A 24797-nucleotide genomic window follows, 5' to 3' on the forward strand; every position below is an offset into this window, starting at 1 on the left:
CTCAGGAAGAGCCAGAAACTCTGGCAGGACGTCAAATAGGGTCACATCACTCTGCACCAGATGGGATTCAAACCCAGGATCTACTCATCATTCTGTTGCTCCTGTTTGAATATGAAAGAGTCCCGATTTCTCACCGCTAACTTTCAACCTTAGCATTTGGTGCTCCATTTACCAGGAGAAAGGTTCTACCACAAGAGCAGAGGATCATTGCACAAGAGCAGGGCTGCACAGAACAGGCAGGTAATGTTGTACACAGACAAAAAGACACAGAGTAAATACAATTCACTTTATCAAAGGGTTTTCATTCACAAAATGTGTATGCTTGGGCCATAGATAAAGTGGTAAATGAGGCCAACAAAAAGAAAAAACTAGATTTACTACCCCTCAAACACTGTTGATTAAAAGGTGACCAGATTATTGCCAGAGTGACTGCTGGAACTGGGACTGTGCTGAAATCTTGTATAATGTGCAAAGAAATCCAGCTTCCACACTTGGTTTCTGCTTCACCTGTAGGCACGCACACATAATCGCATACCACTTGGCAATTACGCACAGGTGCCCGTAAGAAGTCCCGTTATTTACTTCAAGTTAATACTTACTTATGTCATGGGAGACAGGGCAGTAACATATGAAAACATTTCAAATCCCGACCGCACTTTCAACTGCACCTATTACCGACCATTGGTTTGTGCTGGACGAATATAGTCAAACTCCATTTTTATTACACAGGATTTTGAATTTTCTCCCCGCTTTGAGCAGCGTTTGGGGGGAATCACATCCCACGATTCACTAAATGAAAACCGCAAACCAGTGACCTTTTGGTTTAGGGGGGCAAGACTGCAAATAACAACCCATTGGATACATTGTCCACTGGTGAAGACATTGAGTACCCTACACATGTCAATGGTTTCAGTACTAAAAAACCTGCAGCTCATACATGTAGTCCTGCAAGTTACCAAAGTAAGGCAAACGTAGGTAAACAAGTATAGAAACAGAAACAAGATTTGTTAGAAATCCCTCCCTTCCCCAAACAATATTCTACTGTTTCATTGCGGCGTTCCGTTGCCAAGTCTGTCTGAGGTAGGGCTAACCGTAGGCGTGCTTGGCAACAGAAGCTAGCATCATAAAATAGTGCAGTAGTAAAAGTAACTAGACCAGGAAGAGGAGGCATCACCTCCGATGAGGTGGTAGCTGGAGTCCCGCGATTGGTCATGCTGCTTATTGTCAGGAGTAATGATTGTAGAGGGGTGGGGCATGGAGGGTGCCATTTTGAAAATAGTGCTGTCTTGAGGCCATGTACTCAGCGTAGCTGATGGTTATTTTTTCGCTGCGGTACCTGAGGAGAAAGAAACGGCAGTGCGTTAATGCAGGTTGTTGTGGTTAGTTTTTTGTTGTACAGACTAACGATCAGGTGCTGGTGCCTGCCGCAAATGCATCTGTTGTCCCAAAGTGGGACATTGGTCAGGTTTTTAGTCATAACGATGCCCAAATTAATCCCAGTCCCATGAGAAAACCAAATCCACACTTTGTGCACTAGCTCCTGTGCTACTCACTGGAAGCCCACTGAAATATAAATGAAGTGCGTCAAGTGGCTTCTCTAATTCTATGCCACCTTTCACATCAATCCCATTATTTTAAAAGTGCTCAGTTATAGCTTTACAAACCCACACATGAGCAGCAATTTTTGATAAATATTTTTCTTGCACTTTTCATTCTTTCCTTTCCTGAGGTTGAGGTATAAGGCAGAAAGCCAACTGGAATGCCCAACATGTACTAACTCAACAGAAGAGAGACAATCAGCACTACTGTCCAGTTATTGAACCACCAATCATGAGTTCCTGGGGTCGGCTTCTCTCCACATTTGCATCTGGAGGCCCTTAAAACCTTTCCATTGCAGAGAGCTATCACCGACCACTAGCCAAGATAAAGGTGTCTTTTCAAAGTGCTCTCACAATGCAGCCAGTGAATCAGCATGAAAATCGACATTCTGCAATAGTGCGCAACTGGAACAGACATGATGCCTTTCCCAAAGGCCAGCACAGACACGTGGGCCAAATGGACTCCTCCTGTTCTATGACAAGAGTATATAAAAGGTCCAAGCCAGTTCATAACGCCCATCATTTTACTTGCAAGTTAGAATCTACATTCATTACCAAGTAACCTATCCTGTTCCAACATGATATTCACCTATTCCAAGTTAAGGCTTGAAAAGATGAATGGCAGGTCACCAATGTGCAGTTAAGAGTTTAGCCAAAGGGTATACAATTCAGATTAGTCACATACACCAATGAAATTCCTTGTTCTTATGAAGCTCATAAGAGTACACAGAATACATAATAGTCACAACAACAAATACGACAAATACAAAACAGTGAAATGATACAAAGATTGTAATACATTCTGAAGTAGTGCAAAAAAAAAGCTCAAGTACAATAACAGAATGAGATAAGGTTACGAGTGAAATTATGTGACAGCATCCCTGGGAAAAGCATTGGTTCAGGAGTCAGATAGCAGTGGGGAAGAAGCTATTCTTAAGTCCAGAGGTCAGGGCTTCCAAGCTCATGTATCTTCTCCCAGACAATAGCAGGGAGAAAAAGGAATGGCCAAGGTGGCAGAATTCGAGCAGTACTTCCTTATGAATTCCTGATGTAACACACTGTGAACATGAAGGAGAAAGTGATGAGCCTGCGACGGACTGAGCTGTTTTCTCCGTCCTCTGGAGGTTCAGTCAAGAGCTGAGAATATGGACCCTACTATAACTGTCCTCATTGGAACGTAGCTGTCAACGTATTTTTTAATTGAAATCATTGTCAATAGAGGTATACTATAGAGGTCATACTTGAATGAAGTGGCCTTGGACATGTTCCAGCTCACCGACTCATGGCAGACTCTCAGTCTCCCCAGACCATTGCCGTGTTACTCTCAGTGTTGGTGACTCTTGCTTCAGTTTCTGTATCACTAGCACAAAATGTCTGAAGGTTTTTAGCTGACACCTGCTTACTGCATATAGCTTCTTTAATATTACAAAAATAACCCAATGCACTTTATTAGAAATGCTTAATAGAATATCTTATTATTCCCATTGTAATCCCTCAGTTAACCTACCCTACACTTGCTTCTCTCTAGTTCCCAAAGCATTCGCTCTGGTTCTGCGATGGCATTCTCACCTCAAATTCTCTCTGGCTGAAGTGTAGCAGTAATACAGTATTGCCCTACAGATGCTTTTATTAAGATGACTCATTAAAATAACGCACCATCTGACTTTGAGTCCATGGTAATGATTGCCATGGTAATATAAAAATTACAGGGTTTTTACTCTTTCATGCAACACCAACTACCTGGACATTTATCTCTGTTGTTTTTTTGGATCAGTTACTTGCTTTATATGTATCTACACTCAAATGAATCACTTTAGCTTGGTGCTTTAGCATGTCCTCAAATTGTGAGCTGCACTATATAAATGAGTCCTTTCTTTAATGCTGAATTAGGTGTATCAGAGTCCTGTTACGTGACTCTTCAGTGCTTCCGAGACAGGGAGTTGGAATTGCTTGAACAGCATTGTACCACCTCATATTTCATTTCTAAGGTCATTTATACAGCTTGCAATGTATAAAATCTGACAGTTTGGTAACCCAAAGGAATAGCCCATTACAAAACTATGGTATCCCTGAAAATTAACAAAAGTCCCACATACATCAGCAGCACATTGGTTCATGGTAGTGAGAAACAATCAAATGCAGATACCGTATGTGCTTATATCATATAGTGCTTTGCCTCCTACAACTGCTTTTGTGTAATGATCCAACCGCATTGAGTGAGCAAACTTAGGAAAGCACAGTACTTGGTGGAAACTGAGATAATTACAGAAAATGCTGAATAGGTTAAATCATTTCACATGACAGAAAAACAGGTGATAGTTCAGGTCAATTCACATAACAAAAACAAAACTATTTTTGGCTTCCCCTCTCAAGAATTAGTGACTCCTTCCCGAGAGAAGAGGCTAGACTGAGACTTATTTTCTCTGAAGGTTAAGAGGTTAAGGAGTGACCTTAGAGTCTATACAATTATGGGGCACAGATAAGGTGAATAGCCAAGCTCTTCTCCCCAGGGTAGGGAGTCTAAAATTGGAACGTGTAGGTTTAACATGAGAGGGGGAAAGATTGAAGAGGGACCCTAATGGCAACCTTTCCACAGAGGATGGTGGATATTTGGAATGTGCTGCCAGAGGATATGTAAGTGGTGGGTACAATAATTACATTTGAAATTTAGTGATGACATTTAGACTGGTACAGTGCATTCAGAAAGTATTCAGACCCCTTCAATTTTTCCACATTTTGTTACGTTACAGCCTTATTCTAAAATGGATTAAATTCTTTTTTTTAAATTATCATCAATCTACACACAATACCCCATAATATAAAAGAAAAACAGGTGTTTAGAATTTTTTTCTAAGTAATTAAAAATAAATAGCTGAAATATCACATTTACATAAGTATTCAGACCCTTTACTCAGTACTTTGTTGGGGCACCTTTGGCAGCGATTACAGCCTCAAATCTTCTTGAGTATGATGCTACAAGCTTAGCACACCTGTATTTGGGTAATTTCTCCCATTCTTCTCCGCAGATCCTCTTAAGCTCTGTCAGGTAAGATGGGGAGCGTCGATGCAGCGCTATTTTCAGGTCCCTCCAGAGATGTTTGATCGGGTTCAAGTCCGGGCTCTGGCTGGGCCACTCAAGCACATTCACAAACTTGTCACAAAGCCACTCCTGCGTTGTCTTGGCTGTGTGCTAAGAGTCGTTGTCCTGTTGGAAGGCGAACCTCCGCCTCAGTCTGAGGTCCAGAACGCTCTGGAGCAGGTATTCATCAAGGATCTCTCTGTACTTTGCTCCGTTCATCTTTCCCTCGATCCTGACTAGTCCCTTACAACCATATGACTCTAAACCCCAACCTCTCTACCTGGATTTGTACAGCTGACATCTCGTTAGACTCCAATCTCTTCAAACATTTTCAGAAATAGCCTTACTGCGTTACTGACCTGGTGAGCTTGATTGCTTTCCTGAATTCATTTGTAATGGGAGCTTTGTAACCTCCTTTACGCAGAAGAGAGTCTATAGTCTGAATCTGGTCCCAGTCTGCAACACAAAAATGCAAATGCCACAAACAAAATTAACATCAGAGAAACATCCACGTCTTGGTACCAGCTAATACCTACAACATAAGTTACAATCACCAGATCAAGGGTAGGAAAGTAATTATTACAGAAAAATAAGCTACTTTCCTCCTTACACTTTCTCCGCAACTGGATTTATTTAGGGCAAGCTTCACAAACTATGAAATAACATATCAAGAAAAGATTATGGAAAAATGTGAGAAAGTTAACTGAAAATTAAAAAAAAAAATTGCAGATGCTGAACATCTGAAATAAAAATAGAAATTGGTGGAAACACTCAGTAGGTCAGCCAGCATCAGTGCAGAGAGAAACAGAGTTTATGCTTCAGGCTGAAGCCCACGACAAAACATTTTCATCTATTCTGATGAAGGAACTGCGGTCCGAAACATTAATTTATTTTCTTTTTCCACGGGTGCGGTCAGACCTGCTGAGGTTTGCCTGATTTTCTGAAAGTTAAAGTTAGTTTATTTTCACAATTAATGCATCCAGGTTGTAGCATGAAAACTACTGAAACTGAAACTTATCAGTCGGACTTTTCTATGGTTGTTGTACTTGTGTTTGGCTTGATTGCACTCTTGCACAGTACGATTTGACTGGATAGCATGGAAATAAAGTTTTTTCACTGTATCTCAGTAGACGTAACAATAATAAACCAATACCCCCAATCACTCTTCTTCCATCCTTCTTAAAACATTCCCACTGAAAGACAGAGCACCAAAAGAAAATGACCAAGCTGTTGTTCACACCTACCCTGTTCCTTGGCCACTTCCGGTAGGTATGTTGCTGTGCGTTTCGCCCCCTTCTCATTCATAAACTCTATCCGAATCCCATGTACTCCCACCTAAACATAGATTTAACTCCATTACTATAAAGATAACAAAGATTTCATTCAGCTCACTATTACTCACTATGCAAATATGGGCCCATTGCCCATTTTAACTTGGAACAAATCATAAAATTGAACCCCAATACAGAACTGATTATTTTCGGATCAATAGAAGACGGTTGTAAGCTGACTTTGTTCCAAAAGTGTCTCCTTAATTATGGCTTAATAATGGCAAAAAAAACCTATACTTAAATTCTGGAAAAATGCACCCACACCAACGCTCAAAATGTGGATTTCAAATATGTCTGAAATGTCACATCTTGAAGATATGTGATTCGTCCTATCAGGCAAATCAGACCAATTCTTAAAGATTTGGTCTCCCTTTATCGACTTATTACAAGCATATGGTGCAACACAACCGTAGAAATTAACTGTTTCAGAACCGGGTGAGGGGTGGGTAAAGATACGAAGCAGGTATATCCCTTTTAATTTTTCTTTCTTTTCAGGTCCCTCCAGAGGTTCTCTATCCTTTTTTCTTTTTTTTTGTTTCATCTCTCCCTTTTGTTTTCTCTCTCAGGCTTTATAGCTCTATGGGCTCTTTCTATTTTTTCATGAACTATCAATATCACTACTTTATTTAATATTCTCTGTCTCTTTTTCTTGCTTTTGTCACTTTTTTTTTTACTACTAAATTTAAAACAGGAAGTTGTACATAAAATGTATTATGCTATTCATGTTTTATATTATTGTACATTGCTTCTAATAAAAATATTTTAAAATAAATAAATAAATAAAAAGTCGAGAGAGTGAAAAAGCAGACAGAATGGACACTAACTTCGAACCAAGTAGGTTCTGTGATGGTTCATGTTGAATGGAACAATGAGCAACTGAGATACTTAAGGTGTTTCACAAATATGATGATCAGTTAAGGTACAAGCAAATGCAACATAATTGGTCCCGACTTATTACCATTCAAGCAAGGATTTTGAAAAAAAAGTTTAGATCCTAGTATAATTTAGATGGCCATGTGTTGAACCATTGAAACCAATATCTTTCCTGAAAATCTGTGTTGAAATCTAAACTCAGTTCTCACATGGAGAACCTCAAAGGTTTTGTGTAAGTAAATATACCTTATTTTTGACTGACTGATGTCTCAGCCACTTTTCGGATTGCTGTTGATCTGTGCGCAGACACCCAATGCTGATCCACACCACCTAATTACTAATTATATTCTGATTGGTCTCAGATCCAAAGTAGACACTCACACTTCACTTCATTGACCATAGAACTGCCTACTTCATGATGTCCTTGTGTGACTGCGTCCTCCCATTCACGCATCTTACATTTTCACTGTTAATTTTGATTTAGATCATTTAAACTTTAAATAGCCATTTATTTATCAGCCAGATTCAATTACAATTCACTGCCCAATTTGATTCAGACAACAGTAGGCAGTTTTATTAGCAGCATTGAAAACCTTACTCTGAAGTCGCTACTGTCCCGATGCATCAGACTCTCACATGTCACATCGGCCTGGTGAGTTGCTGCTGTAACTCCCCCAGCCCCACCATGTCTTGATTAACCCTCAACACCACTTGTTAGAAGGTTAGGAGGAGAATAAGTAGGGAAATTGGTGATGAAAGCCTTGGTTTAGTGCATGTAAAATCCAGAAGACAATGAAAGAAACATCAGCAAACAGAGTATTAATTGAGTAAATGCAATAAGATGGTTAGGAAGGCTTTGGTTTGAAGTTTGTACCAATTTGAATAGATTGAAATCGATACTTGTCACTAAACATCTTGATTCCTAACAATTTTCAAGATTGCACAAATATAGAGGTGTGGAGGATAGACAATTTATAAATGACCGTATGTCATTACAAGTTTTACATTATGTGTAAGTCAGTAATCTAATTCTTACCTGCTTTAAACTGGCTATTATGCAATATCCATTAAAAATTTTGAAAAATGCAAAAACTGTACTCTATTTTAAAAGATATTTCTGATAATCAATTTGTTACTGAATTCGGATGATCAATGAAGAAAATATATTAATGTCATTGATGACGAATGTGAAGTGTAATTGAAGTGACATTTATTAATAATTATTATGGGCTGATAAATCAGGGAATGCAGCTGTGGTATCAGGTGGCTACAGTGCAGTACAACATTTCTTGCCCTTTCTAGCATATCACCTTCTGGAAGTAAAAACAGGCAGCTACTGATTGGGAGGGAGTCCTCCTATCCACATTTGGCATGGCAATAAACACACACTTCATTCCACTTTACAAATAACCTGAGAATACAACGTTCAGCATCAAGGATCTCCATCTTGTCAGTATATTTGGCTAACAATTTTAAGAAAAACATCAAAATGCTAACCCCTCTCCTCTGTCTGATGCTAATCCAGCTATTGTACAACTCCATAATTTTTCTTGAGTTAACACAGGATCTGAGACATTGAGGAAATGGTTGGTAAAAGCTGTATGGTTAACGAGTTGAACGGATTTATGAAAAAAGCTATCTTCACACTGCAAAATCCACAAAGTAAAGTAAAAACATGCGTCTTATTGGGTCAGTAATGGCTGATCTATCATCTTCCAGACGGGGAGGGGAGTAACCAATGGGAAATAAATAAAATATCAAATCTTTCAACAATCGATTTCGACAAAGGCCTGTCGGAATCAGTGTGCAGTCTAGGAGTGGATAAGCAAGTTTTCGCAAGCACAAGTACAAATGCAGACAGTCTGGTAGATAGTTCCTGTGTTCCTTTCTGAATGGCTGCATTCTTAAATGCAGAGAACAGGTGAAACTGGTTTAGTTTACAGATACAGGATGGAAACAGGCCGGTCAGCCCACTGGTGCACTCCAACCATCGATCACATTAGTTCTATGTTATCCTGTTTTCGTATTCACTCCCTACACACTTGGGGCAATTCATAAAGGCCAGTGAACCCGCACATCTTTGGGATGTTGGAGAAAACCAGAGCACCCGGAGAAAACCCACGCAGTCAGTGGGAGAATGTGCAAACTCCACATTGACAGTGCCCAACGTCAGGATTGAACCTGGGTCTCTGGAGCTGTGAAGCAGCAACTCCATCAGCTGCGCCACTTCATATGTTCATGAGCGCTTGTGAAATATCAATATGGCATTGAATAAGGTTATTTGCCACTTTCAAGGAACTATGTACCTACACTCCTGGATCCCCAAGGCACACCACCAGTCACAGTCCAAGAAACAACCTCCACCATCAGCTTCCTTCCATGAAGCCAATTTGCCTATCCAGTTGGCTAGCTTTCCCTGGATTCCTTGCGATCTAACTTTCCAGAGCAGCCTATCATGTGGAACCCTATCAAAGCCTCACGGAAGACCATACTGACAGCATTTACTTGTGTTGCCCCTTTCAGGTACCTATGGGCAGTGGTCACTTTTGTGGCACTAATCACGATTGCCAAGTCGTTCTATGCCTGAACGATACCCAGATGTTTCTGATTCCAATCAGTTTTAATGGGGGTCCTTGATGCTACACTTTGGCAAATGGCGCCTTAATGTCAATTTCATCTCAGCTCTGAAATTCAGATATTTTTCTATGTTTGGATCCCCCCTAATCTGCCACATCATTAACTGACCATCAGCTATGAGTAAGTAGTGACAGCAGTCTGGACAATGTTGTACATGGTCTTGCTAATCATGGGATTGAACCTATGAGAAAGGTTAATGGCCAGCTTGGATTTGTCCTGCTCATTGTGCAAAGTACTGGACAATTTTCTACAGTGTCAAGTAGGTTCCAATGATGTAGCTGTACTGGAGCAGCATGGCTAGAGGTGTGGCTAATTCTGAAGCACAGATGCAGGAATTGTGAACATTGGTTAAAATAGATGATTCTGTGAGTACATCAGTGTTAAGCTGGTTTTGTTTGCCTCATAGCAGTTTGAAGTAACTATTGCAATTTCAGAGGCAGTGAAGAGTCAACCGAGGATGAGAAATCACAAATAAATCTGGCAGATTAAGTATGTCAAATTTCCTTTATTAAAGAACCAGCAATGAATGATGATTGGTAAACATTGCCCAGCATGGCAGAACTGAGGATGAAGTCCTGCAGAACATAAAGAGTATAGAGAGTTAGAGAAAGGTTAAAAGCAGGACCTCAAGGACTGTAATCACTGAATTACACCCAGTATGTTGTTGGTGATAGAAATAGAAGAATAGGTCAAATGAATGCATGGCAGAATAGATTGTGCAGTGGGCAAGGATTCAGGCTCTTGGTCTCCAATGACTGACGAATTTACACTGTAGCACTACAGAAATGCACCACAGCTTGGGACGGCAACTGCTCTGCCAAAGAGCATAACAAATTGCAGCGAGTTGTGAATGTAGCCCAGTCCATCACGCAAATCAGCCTCCTCCCCATCCACTCCATCTATATGTCACGCTGCCTCAGGAGAGCAGCTAACATGAATAAGGACTACTCACAGGCAGATAAGAAGTTGAGGACAAATACTGCAGTCAAAAGAAAGCAAGATTAGTCTTGGATAGCCAGGAGCACGGCAAGGTGAGAGGAAAGACCGGTAGATTCAACTTCATGCGTTTCAACACAGGCTCTACACGTAAAGTGGACGAACTCGGGGCATGGATTGACATAGAGCACGGGGGATATTATAGCCATAACGAAACATGGCTGAGAGCAGGATAGGTCTGGCAGCTCAGTGTTCAAGAGTACAGATACTACAAGGTCATTGCGTAAATATCTACAACATCTTTAGCTACAGGTGAAGTTCTAAAAGACTGGAAGATGATTAATGTACTATTATTTACTAAGGGCAGCAAGGACATGCCAGGGAACTTCAGGCCAGTGAGCCTGACATCAGTGGTAAGCAAGTAACAGGAAGAGATTGAGAGGGATAGGATCTACTAACATGGACAGACAAGGACTGATTTGAGATAGTCAGTACGGCTTTTTGCATGGAAAATTGCATCTCACACACTTGTTAGTTTGTTGAAGAGGTAACGAAGAGGATTGATGAGGCAAGGCAATGAACGATGTCTATACAGACTTTAGCAAGGTTGTAGGCTGGACAAGATTGTAGATTGCATGGCAAAGGCTGTATTTTGGATGCCTGTGTCTAGTGGTATGCCATAGGCCATAGGGATTAGTGTTGGGCCAATTGTTTCTCATCATTTTTATGAACCATTCAGATGAGAATGTTAAAGGCATGGCTAGCAAGTTAGGAGATGACATTAGAATAAATAGCTGGTCTCGTAGACAATGAACAAGGTTATCACAACATTTACTGTGGGATTTTGATTGGCTAGGTAAATGCGCCAAGGAATGCCAAATAGAATTCAATTCAGATACGTGGAACGTGTTACATTTTGGGAAGTCAAACCAGAGCAGGACCTTCATGAACGGTAGGCCCCTGGGTTGTGTTTTAGAACAGAGTACAGGTACAAAGCTTCCCTGAAAGTGTTGTCACAGATAGACAGGATGGTGAATGTGGCACTCAGGTTATTGAGTTTCAGAATTGAGATGCAGTTGTACGAGATGTTGTTGATGCTGCACTTGGAGCATTGTGTACAGTTTTGGTTGCGATAGAAAATATGTCATTTAAGCAGGAGAGTGCAAAAATGATTTATGAGAATACGCCCAGGACTTGAGAGCCTGAGTTATGGAGGGAGGTTGGGCAGACTAGGACTATATTCCGTGAAGCATAGGCAATTGAGGGGTGACCCAATAGAGATGTATACGAATAAGATGAATACACACAGTTAGTCCTAGGGAGGGTGAAATCCTAGGGAGGGCATTGATTTAAGCTGAGAAGGGAAAGATTTGAAAGGGACCCAAGGAACAAATTTGCAGCATACAGCAGAGTGGTGCATATTACAAAATGAGCTACCAGAAAAAGAGATTGAGACAGGTCCAATTAAATGATACTTGGAGATGTAAATTGATAGGAAAGGTTTTGAGGGATAAAGAGCAAAAGCAGGCCAAAGGGCCTGTTTCCGGGCTGTATTTATAACTCTTTTCAACAGGGGCATTGTTGAATCTTTCACATACCCTTGACAGGACAGACTGAGTTTCAAATACTTTCATCCAAAATCAACCATGTGAGTATTGCCTGGTACTGCACTGGTTTGTATGCTCAACTTTGTGTGATACACAGTATGAATCCAGGGCTAGAACCCCAGATAATGAGCTAAGGTTAACACAGCTAGTGAAATGCAACCAGCAAACTGCACATTCTTTAGGTTTCATATAACTACAAATTCTGAAAAGGTTATAAAAGATGTGTCCCCTTAATGATTGACAAATAGAAATCCTATGAGCTGGTGCAGATTTTCTAGTCGTTAGTCTGTGATAACAGTGATGGATTTCCATGCACCAAAATAAATATTACATAATAGCCCCATCTGAACAGCACACATGGCAGGGCAGATGCACAAGGGCAAGCTCCAGCTTTTTGTCTTAACACCCAACCTCCAGTCGCCAATACTCCCTGTTCAAAGCCTAGATGCACAGAAAGCCAATTTGTTTTCCTAAAGAAAGCTACCCAAATTCCAGGATCTTTAATCTGGAACAAATTAGCACCTTCAAAGGGAAATTGAGGACACAGGAGAAAATTGCATAATTTGAATTATTTTCTATTCAATTTCAAACGGATTGCCCCTCCCAGCCTCCTGTGGTGACAACAAGTTTGAACTGGAATTCCATTACCTCCCAGTCCAGGTAATCGCTGGCATCCTCGAAATTAGTGAGCAGCGAAACAGAACAGAAGAGTTTGGGAAGTTCCTCGCGAGTCAGCGGAGGGAAGCGACTGTCCTTAAGGGCACTGTGAGAAGAGAAAGATACCGATAAAGTTCGGACATTTTAGAAAGCCGATGGATTACCTCCCACTGTGCTTGAAGGAGAAGCTCAAAATCTGTGACATGTGGAGTGCAGGTTGTTATCAATACCATAAGATCAATGAATGTTAGGAATTCAACAATTTCTTTTAATTACAGTTCTTAACAAAACAATAAAAATCTCGAACAATAAACACTGGTTGGGACCCTTCTTCTGACTGATGGATTGGAGGGAAGATAGCTAGTAGGAGTGGGGAAGGGGTGGCCAAGAGCTAGCAAGTCATTTGTGTCTCCATTCAACTCAACTAGTTTGTGTACTGTATAAACACTACTGCACGTTTTGCTAACACAAAACAGATATGAGAGTACATTTCCTTGCTGGGTCGACAATGTCTTTAAGTCCTCATCTTGGATTAGTTTCCATTTTTTATTGATGATTTGAGAGTCCTTACCTGGTAAGTGTGTATTCCCTGAGTCCCGAATGGAGATTCATGGCAGAGAAGGTCCCAATGCAGCCTCGCAGGCGTTTATCTCGGCCCATCTTCCATGTTACAAACAATGGGCTAGAAAACACAAAGCCATTCATTCCTACATAATAGAATCAGGTTTTATGGACAACCCACTGATACTGACTATTGCACAGATCCGTCTAACATGCAGGCAGGAAGCCCAGTGCTTTGAAATCAGAGGATAAATGTGGCCCCTCAGAATATCAAGTTCCTTATTTTTACCTCAGCATTTGCACAAAGAGAAATCTTGCCCATAATTTGTTAGATATTCTGGGCATAACTCTTCATCCCTCATTCTTCACGTTAATATCTATAAAGAATCTAGGAATTCAGAATATTATTCATTATACCTTGCAGCTAAGATATTACATGGGCAAATTATGTTGTGGTAATACCGGCATTCTGATAGCTCAGGTAGCTGGTTATAATCAACAAATATACACAATTATTGTCCAGTACTGCAGATAGTTTGATGCATGAGAAATCTTGGTAATACAATAATTCCATAAAATCAAATAACATGGGAATTCTCAAATAATGTACAAAACTGGAAATAGTTTGGCAACTTTAACACATACACAGTTCTGATATTTGCTGCCAAATGTCTAGATCTGGCCCAATGTATCTAAGTAAAATGAGTCTCTCAAATAATCACCATGTCAAGCAGTCATGTTCTAATATGCTGTGCCCTGGAATTGCTTCTATACATGATCATTTAGAAATATTCCACAGTCAGGTGTTACTTTGAACATTCTGTTATGAATCCTAACCCCTGAATATTCCGGTCTGGCCACAATTCCCATATGTTATGGAACTAATTCTATTGGCCTAAATATTACTGTATTTGCTTTGAAGCCGAGTTATTTCGTACCACATATTTCATCGGGATTTGGATCATGCTATGCTTAATACCTGGGGGAGAACAATTAACACTAATCAGAAATGTACCTTTTGGAGACTGGAACCAGTGAACCCTGTGGCTTCACATCAAATATTGGTGGGGACAGGCTGTTACATCTACAATTTGATGTATCATTCGATAACAGAGGATTAACTTTATGCAGTAATTAGGCACATTGTTCAGATATTCTAGAATTAGATGCACCGACGAGATATCCCAAAGTAAAATCTGCTAATATGAACATTAAAATAAGCAGATACAGCTAAATTCACAACACTCCTCGAGCCTGCTCTGCCATCAATAGGATTCTGCTGATACCACAGCTCAAATCTGCTTTCCCACCAGTTTCCAGCAGTCCCAAAGCACACTGATCTCATCCTAAAATATACTCGATGACATAAGCATCCACAGGCCGCTGTAGTATGGAATTTCACAGATTTACAATAGCACGAGATAACTTTCCCAGACCCATTTTGGTGACTCCATATTCTGAATATCCTCCTCATCTCCCTTAGAGTCATAGAGTAATAGTGATACAGACCCAACTCGCCACACCGGCCAACAATGTCCCAGCTACGCTAGTCCCACTTGCCTGCTCTTGGCCCATATCCCTCCAAACCTGTCCTATCCATTAATCTGTCTAACGCTATCTTAAACTATGGGATAGTCCCAGCCTCAACTACCTCCTCTGGCAGCTTGTTCCATGCACTCACCACCCTTTGTGTGAAAAAGTTGCCCCTCGGATTCTTATTAAATGTTTTCTCCTTAACCTTGAACCTATGTCCTTGATTCTCCTACTCTGAGCAAAACACTCTGTGCATCTGACTGATCTATTCCTCTCATGATCTTGTATACCTCTATAAGATCTCCCCTCATCCTCCTGTGCTCCATGGAATAGAGACCCAGCCTACTCGACCTCTCACTATAGCTCACACTCTAGTCCTGGCAACATCCTCGTAAATCTTTTCTGAACCCTTTCAAGCTTGACAATATCTTTCCTATAACATGATGCCCAGAACTGAACACAATATTCTAAATGTGGTCTCACCAACGTCTTATACAACTGCAACATGACCTCCCAACCTCTATACTCAATACTCTGACTGATGAAGCCCAAAGTACCAAAAGCCTTTTTGAACACCTTGTCTACCTGCGACTTGACCTTCATGGAACCATGCACCTGTACTCCTAGATTCCTCTGCTCTACCATTTACTGTGTCGGTACTGCCCTTGTTCAACGTCCCAAAATGCAACATCTCACACTTTTCTGTATTAAATTCCATCAACCATTCTTCCGCCCACCTGGCAATCTTTCACAACCATCTTCACTATCTGCAAAACCACTAACTTTTGTATCATCAGCAAACTTACTAATCTTGCCCTGTATGTTCTCATCCAATCTCATGACAAATAGTAATGGGCCCAGCACCGTTCGGTGAGGCACACCACTAGCCACAGGTCTCCAGTCCGAGAAGCAACCTTCCACCATCACCCTCTTCTTCCTTCCATGCAGCCAATTTGCTATCCATTCAGCTATCTCTCCTCAGATCCCATGCGATCTAACCTGCCAGAGCAGCCTACCATGCAGAACCTTGTCGAATGCCTTACTGAAGTCCATGTACACAACATCTACAGCTCTGCCTTCATCAACCTCTTTGCTCACGTCTTCAAAAAAATCAATCAGATTTGTGAGACACGACCTCCCACGTACAAAACCATGCTGACTGTCCCTAATCAGTCCTTGCCCATCCAAATGCCGGTATAACCTATCCCTCAGAATACTCTCCAGTAACTTACCAACTACAGATGTTAAGCTCACCGGCCTATAGTTCCCAGCATTTTCCCTGCAGCCCTTCTTGAAAAGAGGCACAACATTTTCCTCCCTCCAGTCTTCCGGCACCTCTCCTGTATTTAAGTACGACTCGTAAATTTCAACCAGGGCTCACACAATTTCCTCTCTGGTTTCCTGCAAAGTCCTCGGATATATCTTATTAGGCCCTGGAGATATGCCTACCTCCAAATACGACAGTACCTTCAGTACTTCTTCGACGGTAACCCTGACGGCTCAAGACACTTCCAGTGACTGCTCCAATTTCTTCCGTCCTACTGTCTTTCTCCTCGGTAAATACGGAGGAGAAATACTAATTCTAAAGGAATGTCCTTTTATTCCGAGGCCATGTCCTCTGGTCCTAGACTCTCCCACTTCTGGAAACATCCTCTCCACATCCACTCTGTTCAGACCTATCCACTCGAAACAGAACTGGTATTACTCTCCCAATCACCATCCAAGTACATTATACAAAACCAAAACCTGACGTCTGCTGTCAAGCGATTATGATTAAGTGAAACAAAATGCCATTTTCAAAACAACTGGATCATGTCACCTATGAATATGGCTTGGTTAATTACTGCATGCAGCTTTTGTTTATTGTAAAACAGGCCACATTTTATTTCCTTCCACTTGCGGATGTTGATAGTACAAAGTAAAAAATATCACCAGACGAGTGCCTGGAGTAGATGGCATGGAGATTGCTGAGAGTAAAAATGTCACAAATTTGACTGAGTTCCTGTGCTCTTAGAAATTTAGCTCTGAAAGGTCTCTAACCTCAGTCTAATCAGTATAAATAAAATCTACCAGAGAGAAGGTTTACAACTGGAGCTTTCAATGTCTATTTTGATTCCAACTTTTCTTCCCTGTACCGAACTAGAAAAACGAATGAAATTCCGACATAGATTTAAAATCAGAATATTCAAAGCTACAGCTTGGAGTCAGTCTAGATTTTCCACTAAAATAATGAGGTGGCCAGATGCTAAAATGTCCCATTAGATTAAGAACAATTACAGCAGGCACGCTTTGTGTTATGAGCTTTCCTTTGGAAATTCTGTACCGGATTTCACGAATGTTCCCAAACGCAGACACTCATGATCAGGAGTCTGAACCTTGTCTCAATCAAATCCTAATTACAACACATACTACAATATGCTGCAGAATGTAGTGCATTAGAGAGGCAGTGCAGCATTGCTATGATCTTAGATGAGATAATAAACCAGCTCACTCAGTTGAATGCAAAAGAATCCAAGTGTTACTTGATCCATTGATTATTTGTCTAATTCTCAATCTGTGGGACTTTATCAAAGTACAGTAACTGCACTATGCATCAACAGTGGTCATGGCCTGTGTTGGAATGGATTGGACACTACATAAATAACAGTTCTAACCTAGTCAAGGAGGAGGGGCAGTGTTGGACCTCCTGTTAGGAAATGAGACGGGACAGGTGGCGGAGGTATGCGTTGGGGAGCACTTCGGGTCCAGTGATCACAATACCATTAGTTTCAATATAATTATGGAGAGGGTCAGAACTGGACCTAGGGTTGAGATTTTTGATTGGAGAAAGGCTAACTTTGATGAGATGCGAAATGATTTAAAAGGAGTGAACTGGGACATTTTGTTTTATGGGAAGGATGTAGAAGAGAAATGGAGGACATTTAAAGGGGAAATTTTAAGAGTACAGAATCTTTATGTTCCTGTTCGGTTGAAAGGAAACAGTCAAAGATTGGAAAGAGCCCTGGTTTTCAAGGGAAATTGGACATCTTGTTCGGAAAAAGAGGGAGATGTACAATAATTATAGGCAGCATGAAGTGAATGAGGTGCTTGAGGAGTATAAGGAATGTAAAAAGAATCTTAAGAAAGAAATTAGAAAAGTTAAAAGAAGACATGAGGTTGCTTTGGCAAGTAAGGTGAAAGTTAATCCAAAGGGTTTCTACAGCTATATTAATAGCAAAAGGATAACGAGGGATAAAATTGGTCCATTGGAGAGACAGAGTGGACAGCTATCTGCAGAGCCAAAAGAGATGGGGGAGATATTGAACAATTTCTTTTCTTCGGTATTCACCAAGGAGAAGGATATTGAATTATGTGAGGTAAGGGAAACTAGTAGAGTAGCTATGGAAACTATGAGATTCAAAGAAGAGGAAGTACTGACACTTTTGAAAAATATAAAAGTGGATAAGTCTCCAGGTCCTGACAGGATATTCCCTAGGACATTGAGGGAAGTTAGTGTAGAAATAGCCGGGGCTATGACAGAAATATTTCAAATGTCATTAGAAACGGGAATAGTCCCCGAGGATTGGCGTACTGCGCATGTTGTTCCATTGTTTAAAAAGGGTTCTAAGAGTAAACCTAGCAATTATAGGCCTGTTAGTTTGACTTCAGTGGTGGGCAAATTAATGGAAAAGATACTTAGAGATAATATATATAAGCATCTGGATAAACAGGGTCTGATTAGGAACAGTCAGCATGGATTTGTGCCTGGAAGGTCATGTTTGACTAATCTTCTTGAATTTTTTGAAGAGGTTACTAGGGAAATTGACGAGGGTAAAGCAGTGGATGTTGTCTATATGGACTTTAGTAAGGCCTTTGACAAGGTTCCTCATGGAAGGTTGGTTAAGAAGGTTCAACTGTTGGGTATAAATGCAGAAGTAGCAAGATGGATTCAACAGTGGCTGAATGGGAGAAGCCAGAGGGTAATGGTGGATGGTTGTTTGTCGGGTTGGAGGCAGGTGACTAGTGGGGTGCCTCAGGGATCGGTGTTGGGTCCTTTGTTGTTTGTCATGTACATCAATGATCTGGATGAAGGTGTGGTAAATTGGATTAGTAAGTATGCAGATGATACCAAGATAGGGGGTGTTGTGGATAATGAAGAGGATTTCCAAAGTCTACAGAGTGATTTAGGCCATTTGGAAGAATGGGCTGAAAGATGGCAGATGGAGTTTAATGCTGATAAATGTGAGGTGCTACACCTTGGCAGGACAAATCAAAATAGGACGTACATGGTAAATGGTAGGGAATTGAAGAATACAGTTGAACAGAGGGATCTGGGAATAACCGTGCATAGTTCCTTGAAGGTGGAATCTCATATAGATAGGGTGGTAAAGAAAGCCTTTGGTATGCTAGCCTTTATAAATCAGAGCATTGAGTATAGAAGCTGGGATGTAATGTTAAAATTGTACAAGGCATTGGTGAGACCAAATCTGGAGTATGGTGTACAATTTTGGTCGCCCAATTATAGGAAGGATGTCAACAAAATAGAGAGAGTACAGAGGAGATTTACTAGAATGTTGCCTGGGTTTCAACAACTAAGTTACAGAGAAAGGTTGAATAAGTTAGGTCTTTATTCTCTGGAGCGCAGGAGGTTAAGGGGGGACTTGATAGAGGTCTTTAAAATGATGAGAGGGATAGACAGAGTTGATGTGGATCAGCTTTTCCCTTTGAGAATAGGGAAGATTCAAACAAGAGGACATGACTTCAGAATTAAGGGACAGAAGTTTAGGGGTAACATGAGGGGGAACTTCTTTACTCAGAGTGGTAGCAGTGTGGAATGAGCTTACAGTGGAAGTGGTGGAGGCAGGTTCGTTGGTATCATTTAAAAATAAATTGGATAGGCATATGGATGAGAAGGGAATGGAGGGTTATGGTATGAGTGCAGGCAGGTGGGACTAAGGGAAAAAAGTTGTTCGGCACGGACCTGTAGGGCCGAGGTGGCCTGTTTCCGTGCTGTAATTGTTATATGGTTATATGGTTATAGTCTGCCTATTTCCCCCAGAAAAGTGCAATGGAATGTCATTTCTTTCCAGATGTCAGGAACATGTCCACCTACTTTCTCCCTTACTCAGTTCAATGCAGTAGGTTTGCACAACATGTTGACCTACTTTTGGGGAGAAATTAGCTCTGGGTTGCCCAGTTATTCTAGTTCTTACTGCCTTCAATCTACATTCCCGGGTTTCTTTGTACCAAAGAAGTATTAGAACAATGGTCGTGGTGACCTTGTTTTTCTCATTTACATCACAATTTCGTTGTACCATGTGCAATGACAATAAAGAGATTCATTCATTAATACTCTCACCAAGCATGTTTTGCATGACCTTGTGTTTTACCAATCACCATCTTGTTAAACTATTAAAAGTCAATGACAAACTCATCTCAACATCAACAAACACTAAGAGTAGACTCTCATTTGGTCAGTCGCGGTCAAATAAGAATTGTAACTCTTTTGTCTTAAGCCATCATTTCTTCCTATTTCCTAACTGTAAAGATGCAGAGGAAACAATCCATGTTTCCACCATTTCAGTTATTCCATCACCTCCTAAGAGGAAAATAAAATACATTTCAAGGTGACACAAAGAACTGCAGATTAGAATCTTGAACAAAACTCAAAATGCTGGAGTATTTCAGCTGGTCAGGCAGCATCTGTGGGGGAGGGGAATAAGTTCAAGGGATCAAGACTTTGTAAATTTGTACTCCCATACATGAGATCTTACACAATGTCAAAGTAATACATTGCACCTGAAAAGCCTTGGTAATGGCAAGTAAACAGCTTTGAAACAGTTCTTGACCTGCATTTGTGTCCGTGTGACTTGAGCAGCAACAGGTAAACTGCAGCCAAATGTATCTGGCACAGGTAGGTGTGTTAGATCGAAGATCATCTCTTAAAAGAAAAGACGACCAAAAATAATTTTGCACTCAGGTCCCTAACAATGTAATGCAGTTATTCAACTTGATAGGCATGTACAGTGGCTTGCAAAAGTTTTCATACCTCTTGAACTTTTCCACATTTTGTCACGTTACAACCGCAAACGTAAATGTATTTTATTGGGATTTTATGTGATAGACCAACACAAAGTGGTGCATAATTGTGAAGTGGAAGGAAAATGATACATGGTTTTCAAATTTTTTTACAAATAAAAAACTGAAAAGTGTGGCGTGCAAAAGTATTCAGCCCCCCTGAGTCAATACTTTGTAGAACCACCTTTCGCTGCAATTACAGCTGCAAGTCTTTTGGGGTATGTCTCTACCAGCTTTGCACATCTAGAGACTGAAATTTTTGCCCATTCTTCTTTGCAAAATAGCTCAAGCTCAGTCAGAATGGATGGAGAGCGTCTGTGAACAACAATTTTCAAGTCTTGCCAGAGATTCTCAATTGGATTTAGGTCTGGACTTTGACTGGGCCATTCTAACAAATGAATATGCTTTGATCTAAACCATTCCTTTGTAGCTCTGGCTGTATGTTTAGGGTCGTTGTCTTGCTGGAAGGTGAACCTCCGCCCCAGTCTCAAGTCTTTTGCTGACTCTAACAGGTTTTCTTCCAAGATTGCCCTGTATTTGGCTCCATCCATCTTCCCATCAACTCTGACCAGCTTCCCTGTCCCTGCTGAAGAAAAGCATCCCCACAGCATGATGCTGCCACCACCATGTTTCACAGTGGGGATGGTGTGTTCAGGGTGATGTGCAGTGTTAGTTTTCCGCCACACATAGCGTTTTGCATTTAGGCCAAAAACTTCCATTTTGGTCTCATCTGACCAGAGCACCTTCCTCCACATGTTTGCTGTGTCCCCCACATGGCTTGTGGCAAGCTGCAAACGGGACTTCTTATGGCTTTTTTTCAACAATGGCTTTCTTCATGCCACTCTTCCATAAAGGCCCGATTTGTGGAGTGCACGACTAATAGTTGTCCTGTGGACAGATTCTCCCACCTGAGCTGTGGATCTCTGCAGCTCCTCCAGAGTTACCATGGGCCTCTTGGCTGCTTCTCTGATCAATGCTCTCCTTGCCCGGCCTGTCAGTTTAGGTGGACGGCCATGTCTTGGTAGGTTTGCAGTTGTGCCATACTCTTTCCATTTTCGGATGATGGATTGAACAGTGCTCCGTGAGATGTTCAAAGCTTGGGATATTTTTTTATAACCTAACCCTGCTTTAAACTTCTCCACAACTTTATCCCTGACCTGTCTGGTGTGTTCCTTGGGCTTCATGATGCTGTTTGTTCACTAATGTGCTCTAACAAACCTCTGAGGCCTTCACAGAACAGCTGTATTTATACTGAGATTAGATTACACACAAGTGGACTCTATTTACTAATTAGGTGACTTCTGAGGGCAATTGGTTGCACTGGATTTTATTTAGGGGTATCAGAGTAAAGGGGGCTGAATACTTTTGCACACCACACTTTTCAGTTTTTTTATTTGTTAAAAAATTTGAAAACCATGTATCATTTTCCTTCCACTTCACAATTATGCGCCACTTTGTGTTGGTCTATCACATAAAATTCCAATAAAATACATTTACGTTTGTGGTTGTAACGTGACAAAATGTGGAAACGTTCAAGGGGTGTGAATACTTTTGCAAGCAACTGTACATGATAGCAGTATTACTGACATCTGTGTTCTCCCACAGAACACTATGACATAGAGCAGTAACATCCTATGTGGAAGAACACATGGGTGTATCAGTGTAGGATAAGCTTTACCTAACTCATTGCATAATTTAATTATCCAAAGGGCAAAATTATTCCATTTAATTTGGAGCCAGATACAAGAGCTGAAAAGAGAACATGGTGCACAATGCCACACAGATTTGCTATTAAACTGGAGTGGACTTAACCTTGCTCTTCACTGTTGCCCCAAAATGAGATGCATTCAATGGGGGAGTGTTTGCTGCTCTTAACAATCTATCCTTATACTGCAGTACTCACTATGGGTCATTGGTGAACCTGGGTGATCGGGGCAGTGGGAATCCATACAGATGACAGTACAACACATCAAAGCAGTAGCAGCACATCTCTGCGGTCACCACCAAGTTCCTCACATTCAGTCCACTGGTCCCACTGTGTCCAGTCCCGTTTGGACGACTTCCCACTGCAATCAGCCCAGTCACTGAGCTGAGTGTAGAGTTTAAGGAGTTCAGGCTCCCATTGCTCTCCCTGTTGTTCCTCTCGCAATGGTTCTGGCTGTAGTTGTGGTTCTGGCTGTAGTTGTGGTGGTTCCCCAGGGCTGTTCCAGACTGCAGACTAGACACCGAGCCACAGCCTAGGCCGGTGCCTGAGTGATTCAGCTGGTTGTGCACATTGCTGCCCGATAGCTTCGGCTTCTTTACTCCACAGCAACCCGCTGCTATCTTCTGCTCGAGCGTCGGCTCTGCTTGTAGGCACCGCCTCTTTCCCATCCTCCTCGGCAACACAGTGTCAACACGGCACCCTGAGCAAGAGAATGCCCAACAATTAGAGATACAGAAATGAGACACCAACTGCGATTGGAGAACAAACAATGTAAATGCAGTTTATCACCAAAGTGGTGCTGTCAGCAAGACGTGGTCACATAACTTGCATAAGTAAAACTGCAGCAGTTCAACCCCATCCCAAGCAAAAAATACATCATAAAGTAGCAACTGAACCATGATATATATTACTCCAGATTTCAGACTTACATTTTGTACTTCCAAACTTGGATTCAGTCCCAAAATTATATTGTGATTTTTAAATCACAAGGTAAAAGCTAAACCCAATGATAGTTATTTCAGATACATTTGTCCTACCAATGTCACGGCAGCTCCTTACTGAATAATCACGCCAGTCCCCTACTCCACAGCTGAGCAAGCTAGCTTCCTCAGGCACCTATCGGTTTGTTTTTTTAAAGCCTCTACTGACTTTTTATATCACCCCTGAATTCCATATCATAACCACACCCTGTTGAAAAGAGTTTCAAGTTTCCTCTCTATCATTTGCTTTCAATCCAACCCTGTCCCTGATCTTCAGACTCCCCACCAACTGAAAAACCTCTTTAGCTTTCTAAACCCATCATGGTCTTCCCTAGTTCTAAATTAAAATTATTTCCAGCTGATCAAGACAAAGAACCTAAATGTCCCCAGTTTAACTGTAGTACCTCACCCTGAAAACCATTCAAGCTAATAATCCTGCACAATCTAAAATCTTCATATTCTACAAATCTGCTCAGAGTAAGGAATAGGGTGCACAAAGGAAATATAGCAGTAGCTGTGAGCAAATAAAAGAAAAACACATAAATGGATTTAGAGTGCACGTGCACAAAGACATTGTATGGTGATGAATGCTAGTCAGCAGCAAAGGCAAATAGATGTGGGATTATAATAATATTGTAATAAATGAAACAAGGTTCAACAAAAAAAAGGGCAGGACTAGGTATTCTGTGTTCCAGGAGCAAGGTGTTCCGAAAAGATAGGCAAGAAGAAGTAAGGTGGTTGAAATAAAGGAAGATATTATTGAAAAAAGATGCACAGTGCCAGAGTAACTCAGAGGGCCGGGCAACATCTCTGGAGAAAATGGATAGGCGATGTTTCTGGTCAGGACCTTTCTTCAGACTGATTGTCGTAAGGGATAGAAAGCTGGAAGAGAGGTGGGTATGCGGGACAACAGCTAGCAAGCGATAGGTGGATACAGGTGTGGGGGGGAGGGGTTGATTGGCAGATGGGTGGACAAAGGCTGGAGACGGAAAGGCGACAAAAGGCTATGAGAAAGGAGAGAAGGCGAATGAAATGTGAAGCCAGAGGAAGGGATGTAGGTGGAAGGGGAAAGAGAAGGAGGGATAGTGGAAGAAACATGTGCGCATTCAGGTGGGGCATGGGAAAGAGAGGGAGGAGGGGGAGAAAAGAGGGGGGTTGGTGAGTTACCTAAATTGGAGAATTCAATGTTCATACCCATAGGTGGTAAGCTACACAAGCAGAATACGAAGTGCTGTTCCTCCAG

The 24797-nt window shown here is 41.2% G+C and overlaps 1 protein-coding gene across 4 annotated transcripts in view; it reads right to left on the minus strand.

Moving 5' to 3' along the window:
- Positions 1–267: 267 nt before the first annotated feature.
- Positions 268–24797, minus strand: part of ammecr1l (AMMECR1 like) — a 61480-nt gene continuing 36950 nt past the window's right edge. For 2 of the 4 annotated variants that reach the window (XM_033031589.1, XM_033031588.1), the window contains 6 exons: positions 22773–23274; positions 13290–13400; positions 12710–12824; positions 5922–6012; positions 5037–5133; positions 268–1336 (listed from right to left, as the gene is read on the minus strand). In XM_033031589.1, the coding sequence (XP_032887480.1) occupies positions 1225–1336; positions 5037–5133; positions 5922–6012; positions 12710–12824; positions 13290–13400; positions 22773–23242 (996 nt within the window). In that variant the 5' untranslated portion in view covers positions 23243–23274 and the 3' untranslated portion in view covers positions 268–1224. Of the gene's footprint in view, positions 1337–5036; positions 5134–5921; positions 6013–12709; positions 12825–13289; positions 13401–22772; positions 23277–24797 lie in introns of all 4 variants that reach the window. The other 2 variants (XM_033031586.1, XM_033031587.1) reach the window with 1 other exon arrangement.

Source organism: Amblyraja radiata, chromosome 13 (genome assembly GCF_010909765.2).
Source record: "Amblyraja radiata isolate CabotCenter1 chromosome 13, sAmbRad1.1.pri, whole genome shotgun sequence".
Lineage (NCBI taxonomy): Eukaryota > Metazoa > Chordata > Chondrichthyes > Rajiformes > Rajidae > Amblyraja > Amblyraja radiata.